Below are 23056 nucleotides of genomic sequence, written 5' to 3' on the forward strand. Positions count from 1 at the left end.
GGATGGCTCTTTAAATAGCCCCCATCAGCTACAATGGCTCTCTAAGCGCTCCAAACAAAAACAAGGGGTTATTTTAACTGCCGATGTAATTCCGTCATCGATCTCGAGCGTCGTCCTCCATGTCGCCTGTGTTCCGAGGCTTTTAAGAGCACAAACGTGGCGAGAGGTTTCTTCTTTTCTGGAGTGCTTGACAGTTAGTGGTTTTGATTATGGATAGAGATGTGTGCTGGATGGTTTGCCTTTACTATGTGTTGTCACCCCAGAAGAAGCTGTCAGGTGGATCTTTATAGTAAACGGTTTTGGGCAAAAAGAGCTGGGTTTTTGTGTGTGGTCAGGTTAGTCCAGGTTTAGATTTTGATTTTCTGTGATCACTGTGCACATTAACCAGTAACTATTTTGGTTTTTAGGCAGTTTCTAGTTAGTGCTGGGACAATACATCGATGCATTGCGAATCAAGAAATGATTCTGGATCGATTATGATATTTTCTGTATGTATCGTGATTCTCTCTTTAATTGATTCTGAGCTTAGTTTTCAAAAGCAGATGGCACTGCGTACTTTAGAAACAGCCGTACTCTGCTTCCTTCCAATTCCTTAGGGGCCGTTCACACAGAACGCGTTTTTCTATTCCAATGCGCTACTTTCCCATTGTTTTTCTATGTAAACACGCTTGACGGACATGCATGACCGTTACGCTCGCGTCTCGTGTCTTTTGCAGCGCCTCACACATGAGCGGCGTGTTTTTAAGACGCCGTGTCAAGTTAAAAGAATTTCAACTTTTACACGCAGCGCCGCTCATCAATGTCAGTTCCAAAACAGTGGACCAATCAGAAGAACTTGGAGGCGGGGCAAGCGTTGCGAGTTGGCATGACAACTTTTTTATATAATGGCAACATGGCGGAGGAGGTGCTCATTATTTTTTTATTTTCTTTTTTTCCATGTCACAACTTGTATCTGTAAATTCTGCAGTTTGCCTATTTCTATTATTTCCGTTATTGTCGTTATTGCATCACGTCTCAAAGGCGCGTCTCGAGACTCTCGCGTTCTATGCTGTGCTTTTTTTAAAACCACTCCTGAGCGCTGCGTCTCGCGTTTTTACACACACCACTTGAACTTTCTATAAAATAATCATTCATAAAGTTCGAAAAGGTTGAAGCAAATTAAAAGGGTGTTCTCAGCAGGTTGTTTACATGAATCTAACGTCATAAAAGCATTCTGATGTGCAAGTACTTTGTCAGACCCAGCCAAATGCACGAGCGCTCTTCTTTGTGAGCATTTGAGCATGTGGTTAAAAACTAGCCTAGAGCGCCATATGCTGTTAAAAACTAAGCTCAGAATCGATTTGCGATGCTTTTGGAAAATATCAGAACTGATTCACGAATCGTGATGCATCTATAGTATTGTCCCAGCCCTATTTTTAGGGTGTTCTAGCAAAATCCCCAAAAAAAAAGGCAAGTCATTTCACTCGGCGGTAGGGCTGGGCGATATATCGCATGAGATTGTCATGCGCATTTCGTCAGTAAAGCCGGTTCCCTGATTACCGCTAAATCGCCATCACCTGCTTTCAAATGGAGCGGCATTTAATAGACAGAGCCGTAGATCACTGACAATGATATTGCAATATTGCGTTCATTATCGAAGGCGATTCATCTTCGATAATGAACGTGATATTGCGTAGCTTGTCAGTGAACTATGGCTCTGTCTATTAAATGCCGCTCCATTTGAAAGCAGGTGATGGCGATTTAGCGGTAATCAGGGAACCGGCTTTACTGACGAAATGCGCGTGACAATCGCATGCGATATATCGCCCAGCCCTACTCGGCGGCCATCTTTGAAATGACTCTCGAGCGTGCAAGTGCAGCTCCTATCTCTTTGAATGGGGAAACATCAAATTCTCCAAAGCTGTTTGCCAAGCTTTCGATTAAATTTCATATTTGAAATCCTCAATGAAATCTGACAACTGTCTCATAAATTTGTTTCTAAACGCTTGAATGATGACAAAAAAGGCTTTTAGCAAGCTAATGCACATGCGCAGTCCTATCTTCCTGTTTCTATAGGAAGTGTGCGTCTGACTGTTTCTATAGGAACCGGAGCTTCTAACGGTCACTGCAGTAGCGCGATGACTTTACCAACCGGCGATTGGCTCTTATTTAGAAGGCGGGACTTACTCCGCCATATTGCGTGTTGCACTTTCTCCCATTCAAAACAATACGAGTGACGCGTCTTGTGTTATTCTATAGTCTTTGGTTCTAGGTTTTTGCTATAGTATAGCACAGTTTTAGGCAGTTGCTAAGGTGTTCTAGGTGGCTGCTAGGATAGCATAGCATAGAAAAAATTTATGAGAAATGAATCTCTGATGTTTTTTGAAAGTGCCACAGAGTCATATTGTTTACTTCTGTTGCAGGAATCAACCAATTAATCATTTGCTTGTAGTTGTCTATGCATATTAAGACAAGATAGGAGAACGCGTTTTAAAGGGAAAAAATTACACACATCACCTTAAAAGCTATAAAACCACTCCAATAGTCCATTACAGCATCTCGGGCAGCGTGCTTTCAAACGGATGATCGTTCAGAGATAATGAGGTGTTATGTCAGCAACTGCAGTCTGTGTCTCTTCATTAGCATTAAGGTTAATGCAGATCAGAATGAAAGTCAGGATTAATGATTGTGTCAATCTGCACGACAATCAGCCGGCAGCTAGCTAGTTAGTTTGTACAACAACAAACTTTTAACTCTTTTAAAAAATAGTGTTTGTTGGGTCACATTTGCATTTGTAGCTTTGTGTTTACAATCTTTTGCAGATCATAAAACAGGATTATTCAGAGAAGAATATCTGAACAAATGAATCTCTTGATTATGCGTGTATATAAGAGTATATGACGCAAACTCTTTTTGTCTCTCCTCATCTGTTTAGTGGCCGTTCATTCGGTCGGACTTCCCTCAGCAAGGCCTCCGGCTCTTTATTCACCTCCTCAATTACAGCATCCGGCCGTAGCAGCGGCGTGATGGAGGGATTTTCATAACTGAGAGATATAAAAGCAGCGAATATCTCAGATTAACCTAGAGTGCTGGTCTCTTTAGCGAGGGCTAGTCTGTGGTTATCGTCCTTTATTTCACGCGCTCAATCTCTCTCTATTATTTTCTTGTTCATTCTGTGTTTTCCATTGTAAGGAAACACCTCGGGTTAAATGTTTATTGAACTCTGAAACTATTTTCTCTGTCCGGATCAATTCACCACGTTGCAGTCACAAACAGTTTCACCTGCAAATGGAAGCTGGCGGCGGAATGTGTGTGTGTGTGTGTGTGTTAGCAGTGTTCTTCATTAAGCATTGTGCTTTTATTTGTATGTACAAATATTAGCACTAAGCAGTAGGGGAGACCGGGGAAGTTGAACAAGTATCTGGTTTTTGATTCACAAATACTCTTTTCTCTAGCAGTGTTTTTATTTTATTTTATTTTATTTTATTTTATTTTATTTTATTTTATTTTATTTTATTTTATTTTATTTTATTTTATTTTATTTTATTTTATTTTATTTTATTTTATTTTATTTTATTTTATTTTATTTTATTTTATTTTATTTTATTTTATTTTATTTTATTTTATTTTATTTTATTCCTGTAAACTAAATTCCAAAACTATCATGTTTGTGATTACTGTTGGTTAAAAAACAGTGTTATTTTAGCATTATTTATATACTGTTATAGTATTTATTAATATTTTGAATTTATTATATTTTCATTTACGTTTTGATTTTAAAAGTATTAGTAATTTAGTTATATGTTCTTTTTGTCATTTTTATCCATTCAGTTCTTGTATTGGTATTTTTCTATTATCTAATATTTGTATTGGTATTTTTTCAGCTTTATTCAATTAATGAAAATTATTTTTAATAGTTTTAGTTCATCTTAACACTGATAAACAAGTGAATACAATAAAGGCAAGAGTCAAGTATATATTTAATGTAGATTTTAACTTAATATATTTTTAGAAAACAATTGACCTTTTACAGTTTTTGCTGTTTGATTAATTGTTTTTTGTTTCAAAATTGTTTTAGTATTTAAATTTAGCTGAAAGCCTTTAGATGTTGTGACAACTTACCCCATACAATGTATCAAACTGTTTTTCCCTCGTCAATAGTTGTGAAAAAGTTATATACATACACAAAAATATTTTCATGATTTGTTAACACAACATTTTTTCTTTTGTCAAATCAACTTCAATAATTAATGTGGTTCTGATAACATAATATTTTGAGATTCTGTTGATCAATCGCCTTCATTGTATTAACTCATTTTTTTAATTTCAATGAACTCAAAATTTTAAGGTAACCAGGTAACTTACTTTTTTAAGTTAAACAATTTTTTTTACAGTGAAGAGTAAAATGTGTGATAACTAGTTCTGGTCTCCCATATTGCTCCCATATCTCTATTTTTCACTCTTTTTTTTTTAGCATTTATTATATCTTGAGATTTTAACTCTGATAAATGAACACAAGAAAGAACACTTTTTAATAACATTAACATAATATTATTTTTTTAATTTTTATGTAATGTATAATATTTAATACTGGAACAATGTTCAAGACTCAGGGAAGAAGGAGGCAGGAACCAGCAAACAATCACCCTATAGCTTTAATAATAATAGTAAACATAAACAAAAAAATTAAAGCTGCAGTCCACAATTTTTCCTCTTTGTCGGCATCTCTGTTTGAAACATGCGATTGCAGTCATATGCGGAACAGTTATCTGTATGTGCGTTGTGCCTCGGCACAGCTCATCAGCGCATCTTATGCTTGCTGTCAGTCACCGCACCGGTGTGGATACTGAACTTCAGAATCACAGATTCTACGTCTTGAAAGTATGACGAATATAAGAATTTTCACTGGAAAATATCATCTGAACAAGTAAGTAACATCTGCTACTTTTGTTCTGAACAACTGAGGAAAAAAGCATTAGGCCTACAATAAATTGCGCTGCCAATGATGATTAAATCTAACGATTGCTTAGCTCGGATCATGCCAAACCATGCAAATTATTATTACTGTTATATTGTTCTCAAATTGTTAATGTTAACAACATCAGCATTGCGTGACTGTGTGCATTTAGTGCATATTAGCGTTACCTGTAGATTTCAATTTCTGTATCCACTCCACAGTCCAAAGTCTTTTGCTTTTTGACTACGGGTGAATCTCCAGTTGTCACTGATGATTGTCATTTGGATCTTTCTGGATTACAATCCGCCATCAAAATGATAAGTTTAATTATTTCAGCTGCTGTGAGAAAAGGCTATAAATGATCCGCTACCGGCAGCATCCTCACGTGATAAAACCGACAATCCTGGACTCCTTCCTTTCTGTTTCTGGACGTGACGTAATGACGCACAGAGGAACTGCTGCATGCTCGAATTTCCCACAGAAATGCACCATGTCGCTCCTATTATAAAACATTATTACAAGCTTACTTTTGTGAATCGAGCTAAGATAATGAGATAATTTTGAACACTGGCTGGTTATGTACTTGCTCAAAAATTTATTTTGGATCATTTTTAACCAAAAATAGTTACGGACTGCAGCTTTAAAGTGGCAGCCCCTCACAGATGGCTGTCACATATAAACATAATAAAACACAACATAAATGTCCCAGACCTGGTCCTCTCTCGTCCTTCTCTTTCATCACTCCTCCTTTTATCCTCCCAGAGGGACTCGAGACCGGTGTGGTGCGCAGGTGACGCTTGTTAGCACTTGTGCCACCGACCTCGCTCTGCTTCCAAGGCTCTCAGCCCCGCCCTGCTTGCCACAAATACCATATCAATTATCAGAAGTATTTATTGAAACAGGTTGAACCAATTGGCAATGATGCCCTCTCATACTGGTAAGTCGCAAGCTGAATAGCTAAATTACTGTAATGACACACTCTTTAGGAAGCTTAATGGCCAAATAAAAATCACATTAAAACCGTTGCAATATTCATAATGTTGCTTAATTTTATATCACCAGAAAAATAACTGCGAATACATCCTAAACATTCACTATATCACCCAGCTCTAGCAAATATACTAGTAAACAGGGTTTGCAGGTCTAGTATGTTGGTTTGTCAGTGCCTGTGTGTGCGCGTGAGATCAGATAAGAGCAAAACCCTCAACCCATCTTCTCCTTTTTTGTGTGAGAGAGAGATTACAGCAAAAAAAAAGAAAGAGAGAAGGAGACTCGAAGAGATGGAGTGATTGTAGAGACAGATAAGTGTGGACTTAGTAGAGATAAGCAGCAAGTAAACACACACAATAATCAATCACAGATTCTTCTCACCATGCTCAACATTATTGCTTTTTGAGTGTGTATGTGTATGTGTTTATGTTTTTGGGGGAGGGAGTGGGTATGCTTTCCTCACTTTCCGTCTGAACTATATTCCAAATATTTCTTCTCGTCATAAGTTGTTTTGACAGCTCACGCAACTATGTGGTTTTCAGTCAGCAGATCTCGCCATCGCTGTAACCGCCAGCTGTCTCACTCACGCATTAGCATTGTGTTTAATCAGAGTGTGTGATGCAGTGTGTGTACAGTATGAAAATTGCACTTTCTAAGATAGTGATGAGTCACCATTGAATTTACTTCCTGCCATATGTCCTGTCTTCCCCTCACCGGCTTCGCGGAAGAGAGAATGACACTAATGAGGGACTTCCTGTCATCTCTCCATTTGCTCTGGATATCTCTGTACCTGTAACAGCAACAAGAGACAGAAATTATTATTGCAGAACATTTTATTACTTTATTATGTGAGGTTTGAAGTTTTATTTTGAGTCCATCCGATAAAATCCCTGTCAAAACACACACACACACACATTTGTTAGAGTGACGAGAGAGGAATTTTGCAGGTGTGATGTACAGTGGATGCTAAATTTGGCTTTTTTATGAGACTTAAAGTTCTCACTCATGATTCCTTTAAGCATCAACATCGTCTCAAATTGGGAGAAATGAAAGTAGACACAAATGAGTCACATGAAATCAACATTGACAATATTTGTTTTATATTGTTTAGATTATTTAAGGATTTATTATTAATGACTTAACATCATTATTTTTTTTTAAATTAATGTGCCCTCATAGACTTTAATCAAAATAATTTCCCCTCTCTCTTGCAGCGACATCTCTTATCTTCTATGATGATTAAGCGAGGGCGGGGCAACCTGTCACTCATCTGAGTTCGACCAATAGGAAACCACAACCATCCAACCATGGTCAAATCAAGTTCTGCCCTACATTTTTTCTTGTTTGAGAAGCCGTTTCTTTTGGATATAGTACTTCACAATAGGCAAAAAAATACTATCGCAACTTCCGTTTCATGCTGACTTTAAAATGAATGTAGATATACCGCAAGGGCTGGGCAACCTGTCAATCACATGAGATCAACCAATAGCAAACCACGACCATCCAATCAATCCCCCATGGTCAAAATCAAGTTCCACCCTACATTTGTTCTTGTTTGAGAAGCCGTTTCATTCGGATATACTTCACTATCGCAACTTCCGTTTCATGCTGACTTTAAAATGAATATAGATACTGCCGCAAGGGCGGGGCAACCTGTCACTCACATGAAATCAACCAATAGGAAACCACAACCATCCAACCATGGTCAAATCAAGTTCTACCCTACATTTTTTCTTGTTTGAGAAGCCATTTCTTTTGGATATAGTACTTCACAATAGGCAAAAGAAGTCGCAACTTCCGTTTCATGCTGACTTTAAAATTAATGTAGATAGCAGCTCAAAACATTTGGATGAGAAATATTTGAATCATGATTAATTTTGATTGCAGGCTTTGACATCTGGGCACAGTCTGAGATGATGTTGAGATCTCTTGTTAAATTTGACACTAACAAGGTTTTTTTTTTCTTAGGAGAAACACCGGAGGAGGAGAAATGGTTGCTGCTCAGCTCTGTACAATGAAATACAAAATAATAAACAAATAATAATGGTGCAAAATGACTGTGTCTGTCTCTACAGGGGGTGAACAGCATGTTTCAGGTGGTCCTGACAGGAAACAACTCTGAGCACTTCAGCATCTCTCCCACATCAGTGCAGGGCAGAGCTGACCTCCGCATGCGTGTGGCCATCCCGCTGGACTATGAAACCATCAGGAGCTACAGCTTTTCTGTGAGTGTAGAAAACACATATTCATTCATACAAATTTAATACTCAAATCTCACTTATTTAATCACTGGGTGATCTCATGAGTATTTATAGGTGCCATTCAAAAGTTTGGGATTGAATACAGTAAAAACAGTAATATTGTGAAATATTATGACAATTTGAAAGAACTGTTTGCTTGTCTATTTTAATACATTTTAAAAAGTTAATAATTCACGTGATGGAAAACCTAAAAAAACTTTCCAAATCATTCCAATTTGCTGATTTGGTGCGCAAGAATGGTCACAAATACTTACAATACCAGTATATACAAGCAAATATGTATAATATGCATTAGGCAAAATGTGTCCTAATACCGAAATGAATATGAGATGCAGATAGCATTACACATTACATGAACAACAGTAAAGTTCTGTCTTTTCTCAAGTTCGTTGGATCTGTGCCCTTTTTATTTAAACATTTAGAATGCGCTGAGACTAGATGATCATACTTGGGTAGTGTTTTTAGTGAAATAAACAGCGATTTAGAATGGAGAATACAAAATACAAATCGATTATTGGCAGTGCTGTCATGCTGCTGGAGTTCAGCTGTGTTTTTTTCAGTTGATTTAGTTTAAATGACTGGAGCTGTTCCCTACAGCGATGGCCTTACTAGCTGAACTGACAAATGACTGCAATCTGCACCAGCACAAAACACACAGAAAATGTTGTAGACCCATACAGGAGATTCCTTCAAACAGGCACTCCCTCAACCAGTTTGTAGCCTTGTTTCTCGCAAACATCTGTTCTAAGTCATCTAAAAGTCATGACTTTAGTGAGCTAATAATACATTTGGAAACTGAAAAAAAAAAAAAAAGGATTTTTTTTTATCTCACAATTCTAACTTTTTTCTCAGAATTGCATGATATACTTGCAATTGAAATAAAGTCAGAATTGCGTGATATAAAGTTGCAATTACGTGTTATAAATATACATATAAATATATTTTTTCTCAGAATCTCCAAAGCCTAGGGAAACCTGCTGTTTAGTGCCTATGTAGGCAGGTGTCTACTAAGGGAGCACTCTAACTGAAATGTAACCTCATGACTGATTTGAAATGCTTGACATTGGCAACAATAATATTGTCTGTACAGTTCATAAAACACACAAATAATATGTAAAATAGTTCATTTTAATTAAACTGAATATTTTTTATTGATACTTTTCAGTACTGAATGAAATATGCTTTTTTCCATCTTGGATGATGATTAAAAATGCTTCCTCCTATAGGTTATTTTATGTGATGTTTTGATGCTGATGGTGGCTGTGGTTACATTTCTGCTCTTTTCTCCAGCTGTATGCCAACGAGTCTCTGTCGGAGCATGTGGGATTTGCTCGGGTCTTCATCGACCTCATCAACGAGAATGACAACAGGCCGATCTTCAGCCAGGCACTTTATAACATCAGTTTACTTGAGAGCACCGCCCCTGGAACATCTCTACTGCAAATAAAGGTGAACACACACACCAATAGTTTTCTCCAGGCATGTTAGAACTGCATGATGTTGCTTGTGGAATATGTGGACAGAATTAAGGAATACAGTCATAAAAATGGACTTTACAGTATAACAGAAAATGTTGGATGAAATCAAAAGTAGGCTGTACAGACTAGTGGACTAGATATGGACTAGTGCCTGTGAATATTAAAGCACAAAAAAAGACTGCTATTTAAATATGATTTTCTGCGTATCTTTGTGTGAATGAGTGCCGTGGTTTTATCTACTTCGCATACTCAAGCATGCATTCGGCGTCTGCCATCTCACTATTTGAGGACATGAAAACATGAACTTCATCTCCAGAGCTGCTCTGAGAGTCACTTCACAAGCATTTCACCATTTCATTTGAAGGAAAAAAACACTATTGTCATATCATATATACACACAGAAACTCAAAGTTCTTTGCAACTATATACTATTGTACAGATAGAATGTACTTCTTAAAATAATAATAATAATAATAATAATAATATAGTTTTTAAGGAGTATCACCCATGTTTTAATTTAAAAAGGAAATTATTAAATTAAAGTTTTATGAATTCAGTTGATTAGACATTCTGAAAACCTTGAAACTATTGAAATAGAATCCAGAAAAATTCAAATGAAAACACAGAATTTGGGTGGGAAAAAAAAAAAGAATTTGGGGAAAAAATAAAGCTCATTTTATAGCCTAGACCCTAAAAATGTAATACATTGTTTTTAAAATATGTCAAGGTTTGAATTTGCTTTTTGAAATTCTTTTTGACTACTAAAATTTGATTTAACCATTGAAACAAAATCCAGAAAAAAAAGAAAGAAAAAATTGGAGGAAAAATAAAATGGAATTTGTAAAAAAATAAATAAAATAAAACAATATTTTTTATATTGCCCTGGTAAAGTTTCCCTCTGTGTCTGTCATGGCAACACCATGATTATACATTAGGATGTTAGGATTCTCATCTACAACTCTTTGACATCCATAAGATTTCTCTCCCTTTCACAGTGTCACGTCATTTATTTGATTTCAGCACACACACTGTTTCCAGAGCGCTGAAGGTCATCCCACACTATAGGAGTATAAATCACTGTGAACAACCACATGCAGCTCATAAATTCAGCCTATTATCACTCTCCCTCTGTCACTCTCACTCATGGATGCTATGGAGATCAATACTGATCGATACGCAGTCCAGGCTCTGGATTCAGGTGCTGGACTGGTGTCTGTGCAAGCTAGTCCTAATAATAATAACTAATTCTAGTTCACGGGCCGTATACGTAAGCCTTAGAAGTAGTCAAGAGGACTCATTCATAAGTCACTAAGACCAAATCACAAACAAGACACTGTACACCATGAGGCAATAGCGATAGAGCCTTACGCCCGTTTCACACTGCAAGCTTGAGCAGCGCGTGAGCAGTGTGTGAGCGTAACTACATCATCACTGCGGCTGCAGAGACGTGTGAGTATTCACACAGGAAGTGTTTGTACAGCGTCACAGCAGTGGCTCAAAGCTACATATAAAGTGAGCATTTCTTTACAAAGACAGCTATAAATTTGTTTTTATAAGTTGGTCATTTATAAACTTGATAGTCTTGAAAGTTTGTTAAAGGTGATAGAGAGGATTTTTTCGTCGACTGAGAATCCAAAGACTGTTACTGAGTTTTTGAAATGAGCGCATGCGTAAGAACAACCCCCCTCCTTCACAGCTCACTTCAAAGGAACACCTCCCAAAACTCGTGCACGAGTATTGGAACACGAGTGTTTACCACCGGCATTCGCTGTGTAGTGTTTTTTGGATTCATTATGTCGGACTCACCGCAGGTAACTCATAATCTGCAGTTGTTACTCCTGTCTCCTGACAAAAACACTGCATGCGGTGCCTGTGGAGTGTGGAAAGTTACTGGAGCACGCAGCCGCGCTCGTTTCTCACAAGGAACGTCACAGCAGTGATTGACAAGCCAGAGGGCCAATCGTTTACGCGATCATCGCTGATGTTTTTAAGGCCCTACTTCGTGCACAGATGATGCATATTAATATTATTCCTTTCAGTGCACCTAATAAATAGTCTTTTATCAGTTAGTAAAGACAGTTTCAAGTAATATTGCAAAAATGTATAAAACAAAACATCCTCTTCAGCACCTTTAACATGAGAAGGTGTACAACATTCGCAAATAAACGTAAATAAATAGGAAACGTTCCTACAAAGTTCCTGCTGCCAGTGTGAATGCATCCGTTGGATGCACGCCGAAAAAAATACGCGCTGCTCACGCGCCGCTGACACTTGCAGTGTGAAACCGGCGTTAGGTGCTGAACTTTTTCTTCATAAATGCAATACATATATTGATTTATAGATTTGAATCTACAATAAAACGCCAAAAAAAAAATCTTTAATAAATAAATAAATAAATAGTGTCCGATTATCTGTGGCAGTTGTTTTCACGAGTTCACACTTACAAATGATGGAATAGAGTAAAAAAATATAATAAGCGTATTTGGCGTGCTGTCCAAAGGGATCGAGGGCTCCAAGCTTGGAATTTAGCCCAAACTAAGAGTTCTCCCCCGTATCCCCAGCCATGAGTGAGGAATGGGGTGGGATGGGAGGGATGCAGAAAACTGTCGAGGTAACTATAGGTGAGTCGGCTCTCGTCTGTGTATACCTCCACTCGAGCTGATTAGAAAGACCATTTGAACATGCTCCTCCCAAACTTTGTTTATAAAACATCACTGTCGCTTGAATTCTGCAATCTCTCGAGATGCAGACATGTAAGGTGCTGACAATTAGCTGAACATATACTATTTTAATTAGTGACACTTAGCCTACATTTTAAAACCTTTATTTGAATATGGCAAGGTTTTTATTAAAAAAAAATCTTTATTTAAATATGCAACATCTGTATTTTAAAAACTTTATTTGAATATGGCAACATGATACCTCATTCTACAATATTTCTATGATTGCTGACTGAGACTCCTCACCTATCAGCCAATCACTTTGGTCATAGCAAAGCCACTGGAAGGCAAGCCTGCAATCTTTAGCTAAAAAAGCATAACGGCTAATGCTTACACTCCGGCTCTGGCGATACGCAGGGAAGGAGTTTTAAAAGGCGGGCACTGATGTCACTGTCGCACGTGATTAAGTTAGCCGTTACGCTTTCTCTAATGGCAAGAGATACAGACCCTCTCATCTCCCTATAATATACAATCTCTGGGTCATAGTTAGTAAGCGTGTTGACATCATCCATAACAACAAGGTCAACCCCGCCCATACTTTTAGCTTAAGACTTCTCGCTATTCCTTAGTAAAAGTTAGCAGCTTTGTGAATAGGTTTTAAGAGAAAACTCTTAGCTAAGAACTTTTACTGCTATTTAGGAGAACTCTTAGTGGTAAGATAAAATGTTTTGTGAATACGGCCCCAGAGCATCTGCATTGTGAGGATGGTGCTATTGTGGCATTCGTGGCCAAATGGTTAAAGAGTCAGACTGGGAACCCGAAGGTTGTGGGTTTGAGTCTCAATACCGGCAGGAAATAACTGAGGTGCCCTTGAGCAAGGCACCTAATCCCTAATTGCTCCCAGGGCGCCACAGCCCACTGCTCCGGTTGTGTGTGTCCACAGTTTACAGTGTGTGTTCACTACTCACTACTCCTAATGTGTGTGCACTAATTGGATGGGTTAAATGCAAAGGACAGATTCTGAGTATTACCACACTTAGCCTTCACATGTCACTTTCACTTTTTCACTTTCACTATTTGTTGTGAAAAGCCGCTTAGAACTTTTAAACAAAACTTTTCTGTTTAATATTAAAGGGGTCATATCATGACGAGTCAAGTTTTCCTTGATCTTTTGAGATCAAAGAGCATTATGTACTATATGTGCATTATGTACAGAACTTCCTCTGCAGTCCAAAAGGAGCATTTATTGGAAACAAACAATAACATATTCATTGGCATACTACCTCAGTGCCAACATTAGAAAAGACTGGTTGATGTTTCTAAATCTGTGATCATTTTGGTTGGACTTTAAATGCTTTAAATGTTCCATCTCTATGAGTGGACTTCAATAGGAAAAAGAGTATGACCTCTTTAAAAGGGCCAAAGTGAAAAACATGATTTTTTTTCCTATTTTATACCTCTGAGGTTAGCCAATCAAACGCAAGACAGACACAATTTGCATACAAACAGCTGAAGGTGAAAATGTAAATTGCGACGTTTGAGATACTTCGACTAACATTATAAGTGGGTTCAGAAAAAAAAAAAAAAAGATAATTTGGATGTCTCTTTTACACATCTTTTTTATGTTTATGGGTGTCCAATTCACATTAAATTATTTTTTTTTTGTTGTATTTTTTGTTGTTGTTGTTGTTACTGTAATTTGGGGAGGGATTAAATTAAATTTTTATGAAATTAATAGCACAATGCAAAAGAAACAAAGAAACAAACAAAAAACATGATGGTCCTAAAATAAGTTTTGAAGTGATTTTTTTTGGTGAGCACTGAAGTTCAGAAGTTTGGAGTCAGTAAGATTTTTTTTTAAATGTTTTATAAAGAGGTCACCAAGGTGCTCAGCTAGGCTGCATTTATTTGATCAAAAATATGGTAAAAACAGTAATATGTGAAATATTATTACATTTTAAAAGAACCATTTTATATTTTAATATATTTAAAAATGTTTTAAATTTATTCCTGTGATCGCAAAGCTGAATTTTAGGACTAGCTGAAATTTTCAGCAATCACTTCAGAAATGTAATTCATTAATACAGTTTATTCACTATAGTTAAAAAAAAAATGGTAATAAAATATGACAAGATCTCAGAATTAAACTGTCAGAAAAAAATAATCTTAATTATGTCAGATAACACTTAAGCAAAACATGGTCAGGTCAAAGTGTTTGAATAATTTTTGGTTGCAAATTTTTATCAGTTTTACTGGTAGTCCACTGTATGAAGAATTTTTGGGTGTAATATGTAACAGTTTACTTTATTTTGCTATCCTCACATATCCTTTACTAGCACCCGCTAGTAAAAATATATCAAAAATGTCTGAATAATTTTTGGTTTGACTGTATATATTTTCTCTCTCCTCTTCCTTTCCTTGTCTGATTAGACATGTGTGTGTGGCAGTGAGTCTTTTATGTCGATAAATGCTGTCTGCTCTTTGTCACTGGCTCACTCATGACATGTAACAGCCTGTAAAGACAATAGAGTGGTAACTTTATCCACAATGCTCCGAGGAGAAGCTGAAACACAGTTATGTGGCAGCAGCCTTATGATAACTCACTGTTCTATTTTTCTCTTTTTTTCTCTTTTTTTTTTTTTTTTTTGTAGTATCTCAATTCTCTCTTTTCCTCACCAAACTTCAAACAGCTGCTATAAAGAGCTTTAAACAGTTGGTTGATTCTTGTGTTCTCAGATTCTTCATTTTCTTCACCTAAATATTTAACACTTTTCCTTTGCAGCTTGCATTCACTGTTATTTCCTCCAGGAATTGCAGATGTAGTTGTGTCTGTACCTCTTATTTTGTCTCTGAGGCTCTGTGTGTGTTAAACAGATGTCTGTGCTGCTGCTAATGTGCTGCTGGTAACTCACTTGAGAAGTTTAGAAAAAGAAAACACACACACACACACACACACACACACACACACACACACACACACACACACACACACACACACACACACACACACACACACACACACATCCATATGTTCCAACATATACATTTACATATCTGTCAGCTCTGGCTCATTATGATGGATGCTCTTTTTTCTCAAATTGTTTAAACTATAACTTTTAGCACACCAGGTTGATCATAAACATGAATTTGTCCAGCCATGACTTCCTGTTCCACAGGAGTATAAACATGAGAAAACACAAAACTCGAATTCCCTTAATCATTCATCACAATGAGTAAAACCAAAGAATATAGTTCTGATGTGCAGCAAAAGATTGTTAAGCTTAACAAAATAGATAGTGGCTGTAAGAAAATGGCTAAAGCATTGAAAATCCCATTTCCACTATCAGGGCAATAATTAAGAAGTTCCAATCAACTAAAGATGTTACGAATCTGCCTGGAAGAGGACGTGTGTCTAAATTGTCCTAATGCACATTGAGGAGGAAAGTTTGAGTGGCCAAGGACTCTCTAAAGATCACAGCTAGAGAATTGCAGAATTGAGATTAGTTGAGTCTTGAGTCTCAGAAAGCCTAAAACAAATTATCTAACAGCACCTACATCCCCACAAGTTGTTTGGGAGGGTTTCAAGAAAAATCCTCCTCGCTCATTCAAAAACAATCTCCAGCATATTCAGATGTCAGACATGACTGGAACTTCAAACGGGACCGGCTTCTATGGTCAGATGAAACTTAAAAAAGATCTTTTTGGCAGCAAACCCACCAGATGGGTTTGGTGCACACATGGATAAATAGTACTCCATGTCCACGGTTAAATATACTGCTGGATCTTTAATGTTGTGGGCCTATGTTTCTGCTGGATGTCCTGGACATCTTGTTCAGATATATGGTATCATGGATTCTATCAAATACCAACAGATAAAAAATCAAAACCTGACTGCTTCTGCTAGAAATCCTATAATGAGCCATGGTTTGATCTTCCATCAGGACAATGATCCGAAACAAACATTAAAACCAACACACAAATGTGTCACTGAACACAAAATGAAGCTTCTGCCATGACCATCCCAGTCCCCTGACCTGAACCCTAAAGAAAATGAGTGGAGTGAACTGAAGAGAAGAAGCACCAACATGGAGCTGGGAATCTGAAGGATCTGTATAGATTCTGCATGAAGGAATGGTCTCTGAACTCTTGTCAGGTGTTCTCCAAACTCATCAGGCATTATAGGTGAAGACTCAGAGCTGTTATCTTGGCAAAAGGAGGTTGCAAAAAGTATTGAATAAAAGGGTGGCAATAATTGTGGCCAACGTGTTTTGGAGAAAAACATTTATTTCATAATGTGATTTCCCCCCCACTTTCAATTCCTTTCCTTCAATGAAAGGTTAGATTTTTGCTAATTTTATCAATTAAAGATCAAAAGGATAAACAATGCAGATTTATTTTTACAGTCATCTTTGATCATATTTATCAAATGTACCAACAATTTTGTCCACGTCTGTGTGTGTATGTATGTATGTATATAAATAATATACACTATTTTGCTAAAAGTATTGGAACACCCCTCCAAATCATTGAATTCAGGTGTTCCAATCACTTCCACGGCCACAGGTGTATAAAATCAAGCACCTAGGCATGCAGACTGCTTCTACAAACATTTGTGAAAGACTGGGGAGCTCAGTGAATTCATGCGTGGAACCATGATAGGTTGCCACCTGTGCAATAAGTCCATTCATGAAATTTCCTCACTACTGAATATTCCACGGTCAACTGTTAGTGGTATCATAACAAAGTGGAAGCAATTGGGAACAACAGCAACTCTGCCACAAAGTGGCAGACCACGTAAAATCACAGAGCAGGGTCAGTGCATGCTGAGGTACACAGTGCACAGAAGTCACCAACTTTCTGCAGAGTCAATAGCTACAGACCTCCAAACTTTGTGTGGCCTTCAGATTAGCTTAAGAACAGTGTGTAGAGCTTCATGGAATGGGTTTCCATGGCCGAGCAGCTGCATCCAAGCCTTACATCACAAGTGCGATGCATAGCGTCAGATGCAGTGGTGTAAAGCACACCGCCACTGGACTCTAGAGCAGTGGAGACGTGTTCTCTGGAGTGACGAATCATGCTTCTCTGTCTGGCAATCCGATGGATAAGTCTGGGTTTGGCGGTTGCCAGGAGTCAATTCCTGACTGCATTGTGCCAAGTGTAAAGTTTGGTGGAGGGGGGATTATGGTGTGGGGTTGTTTTTCAGGTGTTGGGCTTGGCCCCTTAGTTCCAGTGAAAGGAACTTTTAATACTTCAGCATACCAAGACATTTTGGACAATTTTCATTATGTATAGTGTATATTCACTATATATCTTTAAAAAATATAGTGTATATATCTTTTTTATTTCAAAAGTTCTATTTAGTATTTCTAAGTAAAACACTTTCAGACACATTAAGCCAAGTGCTGGAGCAGATCACTCTGTCAGAGCTGATTGTTCTTTAAATGCTGTTTTTAGTCTGTCTTTCAACTTAATCTGTGCCCGGGAACCCAGCCCAAAGAGCTTAGAGTCTGAGTAGTGGATTGTGGGCTATGAGTGTGTTTGTAAGACTGCTGGAGACACTTTCTCCCTTAAAAGAAAAGCTCACAAACCCAAAGGCCACATCACTCCATAAATCACTCATCTCTATGCCACTAATGCCACCAAACAGAATTAAATTGAAAATTGAATGGCCCAGATGCTATAACATTGGATTAAAATAAATGGGACCAGACTACCTGTTCTTTTGATCCAAGTAGTCAAGGTTTGGCTGGTTAGTATGGCCTAGTTAGCACATACTTGTAGATACCATCACTACACCATTGTGTATAATAATTATATTTGCATTTTTTCATACTTCTAGTAGCATAGGAATAACACTATTTTACCGGGACATATCCTTAACCTGTTTAGCATTTTTTTCCCCCAGAGGTCTGTGAAAATGATCACGTGTTCTTGTGCCAAAAACATTATTTATTTTTTTCATGATCACTGTCCAACCTTTCACCGACCTTTAGAATCAACTGTACCTTTAACACATCATATGTAAATGACCACTGTTGCGCTAAAGTTTTCACATCTGAAATGAGTTACAACACAGAGTGCAGGTTTGCTGTCGGGTTCACCCTTTCCTAATGCTGGGATTCTTCGGAAGGATATGCAGAGCCTTAAGTACTATGCAGAACAAAGAGCAAGAAAGGACTTTTTTCTTACATTTTTCAATGACATGGCCACTTTAACACTATTCCAGACTATATCACCCCATAAATATAGCCTCATTAACCCTTAACGATCACATATTACCTGTTCATATTATCTGAATTGTGAATCTATGCTGTCTGTCTTTTTAACATCGTCATAAAAGCTCTATTGTTTCATTAAGTGAGTTTAGTGCTGCGATCCTGCAGCACGGACCCCGTAAAATCAGCAGCAGACTCACGGCTCAATGGCATCGCCATTATTGCACGAGCTGTTAAAGCAGGTGAGATCCAACACATTCACTGTGACGCGAGTAATGTCAATTAGTGAGTAAGCAGGTGTTTACCTGGTGGTGTTTCCCTAGCTGTATCTCTAGAAGCCCCATCATTTTTTGAGAATGTAGTTCTACCCGTGTGGTTTTCAAATTGGTCACTTGATTGGGTACATGATGCTGCTTTATGCATCTGCCTGTGTAGGCAGCACGGAAGCTCACTAGTTTATTTAACAGAACGTCACTTTGCAGAACTACAGTATCTACAGTGTAGTTTCAGCAGAAACATTGTATGTAGCACTACAGAATCACGGCTTCCACATCGCAGCTGTGAGTGTGTTTGTGTACTGTAAACTACTGAGTCTGACGGTATGAGACTGTGCCGTCTGCAGGCCGTGAGACGATCTGATCTTGGTGGAGTCATAGCTAAACATGGCTTGTTTCTTTGAGGGATCCAGTGCAGCAGGGGTGTCTATATCCTGTCATGTGATCTAGAGCTACACTATATTGCCAAAAGTTATTGAATTCAGGTGTTCCAATCACTTCCATGGCCACAGGTGTATAAAATCAAGCACCTAGGCATGCAGACTGCTTCTACAAACAGTTGTGAAAGAATGGGTCACTCTCAGGAGCTCAGTGAATTCAAGCGTGGTACAATGATAGGTTGCCATTCATGAAATTTCCTCACTACTAAATATTCCACGGTCAACTGTGCTTCCAAACTGGAAGCAATTGGGAAAAACAGCAACTCAGCCACGAAGTGGTAGGCCATATAAAATCACAGAGCGGGGTCAGCGTATTCTGAGGCACACAGTGCACAGAAGTCACCAACTTTCTGTCAATAGCAACAGACCTCCAAACTTCATGTGGCCCTCAAATTAGGATGGGCTTGGCCCCTTAGTTCCAGTGAAAGGAACTCTTAATGCTTCAGCATACCAAGACATTTTGGACAATTTCATGCTCTCAACTTTGTGGGAACAGTTTGGGGATGGCCCCTTCCTGTTCCAACATGACTGTGCACCAGTGAGCAAAGCAAGGTCCATAAAGATATGGATGAGCAAGTTTGGTGTGGAGGAACTTGACTGGCCTGCACCTCAACTATAGAGGGTGCTCACAATTGCTGTTTCTGTGTTCAGTGTAGATTCATGTATGTAATAGTGTAGATTCATGTATGTTTTATTTAGTTTAGTATACATCAAGTATATAATTTGTTATCACTGAGTCATAAATCTTACACTGAGGGAAATATTTTTACACAATGTGTATCACTCACCAGATGCCATACATGAAGTGTTACTTTAGTGTAGTTTTTGTGGCCATTGTTGTTTAAATATATTTTTTCAACTTTATTTATATTGTGCTTTATACTGTACAGATTGTTTAAAAGGAAAATAACAATCAGTTAGGCAAACATCAAATATGAGACAAATTCTGCTGTAACACAGTTCTACAGAAGACAATGGTTTCAGGTTTTCAGCTCAGTGTTGATTCAGTTCAGTTCAAAAACTGTGTAAAGTTAATTAGTTATGAAATGAGTTCAATTCAGCTATAAGCAGCTCTACAGGAGACAACAGTGTCATTATTCACTCAGTCAGTTTAATGTTGATTCAGTTCAGTATCGGTTGCAAAATCAGTAATGAAAAATGTAATACAGCTACAAAGCAGCTCTGCATTCTAGCTGTTCTCATTGTTCTCATCTAGCCCAATTCAGCTCAAATTTGTCAAAAGTGTCAGTGCAGTCAAATTGTCAATGCAGTATTACTGATTATTAAGTATCTTTTGAAACCTAACTAAGCAAGCTAAATGCAACAGTGACAAGGAACCTAAACTCCATCTGGTAACAGAAATGGAGAAAAAGCCTTGGGAGAAACTAGGCTCAGTCAGGGGCCAGTTCTCCTCTGGCTCAATGAAAGAACATGGTATGATTTATTCCACAAGTCAGATTATGGATTAATATCATTTAAATTTTTTCTTTTATAGTAATTTTCTGTTATATAATCTTACCCGTTTTGTCTTATTCCATGGGATGATTTTTTTTTCTATCACTTTTTTGAGCATAACTCTCTCTAATAAATTTGTTATTTTCAAACAGGCATTTTTTGCAGTGTAACACACAAAGTTGTGCATCACAAAACCCCATATACACATAGCCTATTGTGTGTTTGATAAAGCATTCGTACATACACAGAGACATTGTTTAATATTTATCAGTGATGGCAGTGGTTATCATTATAAATATTTATAGTGATTTAGTTTGTATGTGTCTCATGAGATGAGGGCAGCTCATATCTGCTAAATTGCTTCTTTGTTTTCAGTCTGTCTTTTGGCTGTGGTTTGTTTGCATCTCTCCATGTCCTATTTATTATTTTCACTTGCATTGATACACACTCTTTTCCTTCAGCCATTATAACACTAATGGGTTTCTGTCCCTTTGAGTGTGTTTGTGTTTGTTGGTTTATGGTTTGAATCTGTGTGTGAGTGGAGTGTGTTATTGTGGATTATGTTTGTGTTTTCTCCTTGAGCTGTGGGGTTTTGTTAGTGTGTGTGTGTGTGGTCCTGGTAAACCCTGGCTACACAAAGATAGTATTACCAGTCATTTTGGGGGACATTTTTTGGTCCCCATGAGGAAAGCAGCTTATAAATCATACTGATATGATGTTTTATGAAAACGTAAAAATGCAGAAGGTTTTCTGTGATGGGTACTAGGGGTAGGGGATAGAGTTTGTACAGTAAAAATCTAATACTTGCATTACAGTTATTGAAGAAGAGGAGAGGATCTATAGTTTTGACATAAGTGGTAATTTTCTTTATCTGGGTTTCTGTTCTCAGTTTTCTGTCATCATTCTTTGCTTTCAGTCTTAATTTTCTTCCCTTTAATCATAAAGAGCAAGGAGGAGGACAGTCGCTGATCATGCATGGTCTGTCTATAAATTATTATAGCTGCTGGCTAAATCAAACCACATATTCATGTTGCCAAATCTCTCTCTCTCTCTCTCTCTCTCTCTCTATCTCTGTCAATTCTGGTATAGTTTGGCTGTGGTGTTCATGTCACACTCATTTTAATCCCTCTTTTTTGTTGTCGTTATGGCCAAATGTGAACGGAAAGCTGATCTATCTCTCTCTCTGTCCACAGCACATCTCTTCTTTCTCCTCCCTTTCTTCCTCTCTCTTTGAATCACTCTTTTACTAATTTTCTTATCATGGTCCTCCAGTTTGTTAAGACGTTCACCGTGCGTGTGTGTGTTTAGTTAATTGCTGTAATAGGTTTATTCAGTAAACAGTTGATAAGACTCAGACATCGCCCTGAGGCAGCACTTGTCTTTCCTGTTGTGTGATGATTTTTGCATGGAAAAAAAGTATTTTTTAATTATTAAATTAATGATAAATATATATATATACACCGATCAGGCATAACATTATGACCACTGACAGGTGAAGTAAATAACACTGATTATCTCTTCATCACAGCACCTGTTAGTGGGTGGGATATATTAGGCAGCATGTGAACATTTTGTCCTCAAAGTTGATGTGTTAAAAGCAGGAAAAATGTGTGAGGATTTGAGCGAGTTTGACAAGGGCCAAATTGTGATGGCTAGACGACTGGGTCAGAGCATCTCCAAAACTGCAGCTCTTGTGGGATGTTTCCGGTCTGCGGTGGTCAGTATCTATCAAAAGTGGTCCAAGGAAGGAACAGTGGTGAACCGGCGACAGGGTCATTGGCGGCCAAGGCCTATTGATGCACGTGGGGAGCAAAGGCTGGCCCGTGTCTGATAGAAAGATGTCAGAATACACAGTTGCGTATGGGGCTGCATAGCCGCACACCAGTCAGGGTGCCCATGCTGACCGCTGTCCACTGCCGAAAGCGCCAACAGTGGGCACGTGAGCATCAGAACTGGACCACGGAGCAATGGAAGAAGGTGGCCTGGTCTGATGAATCACGTTTTCTTTTACATCACGTGGATAGCCGGGTGCAGATCAATAATACTCTTACCTGGGGAACATTTAAGCATTTATTGTTGCAGACCATATACACCCTTTCATGGAAATGGTATTCCCTGGTGGCTGTGGTCTCTTTCAGCAGGATAATGCACCCTGCTACAAAGCAAAAATGGTTCAGGAATGGTTCGAGGAGCACAACAACAAGTTTGAGGTGTTGACTTGGCCTCCAAATTCCCCAGATCTCAATCCAATCGAGCATCTGTGGGATGTGCTGAACCCGGAGGCTCCACCTCAAAACTTACAGGACTTAAAGGATCTGCTGCTAACATCTTGGTGTCAGATACCAC

The 23056-nt window shown here is 38.0% G+C and overlaps 1 protein-coding gene across 3 annotated transcripts in view; it reads left to right on the forward strand.

Annotated features, from left to right (window-relative positions):
- cdh23 (cadherin-related 23) overlaps window positions 1-23056 on the forward strand; it is a 292980-nt gene that overhangs the window by 178479 nt on the left and 91445 nt on the right. For all 3 annotated transcript variants that reach the window (XM_048204503.1, XM_048204504.1, XM_048204505.1), the window contains 2 exons: window positions 8002-8151; window positions 9478-9636. In XM_048204503.1, coding sequence (XP_048060460.1) covers window positions 8002-8151; window positions 9478-9636 — 309 coding nt within the window. The remainder of the gene's footprint in view (window positions 1-8001; window positions 8152-9477; window positions 9637-23056) is intronic.

This window comes from Megalobrama amblycephala, linkage group LG10 (genome assembly GCF_018812025.1).
Source record: "Megalobrama amblycephala isolate DHTTF-2021 linkage group LG10, ASM1881202v1, whole genome shotgun sequence".
In the NCBI taxonomy this organism is placed as follows: domain Eukaryota; kingdom Metazoa; phylum Chordata; class Actinopteri; order Cypriniformes; family Xenocyprididae; genus Megalobrama; species Megalobrama amblycephala.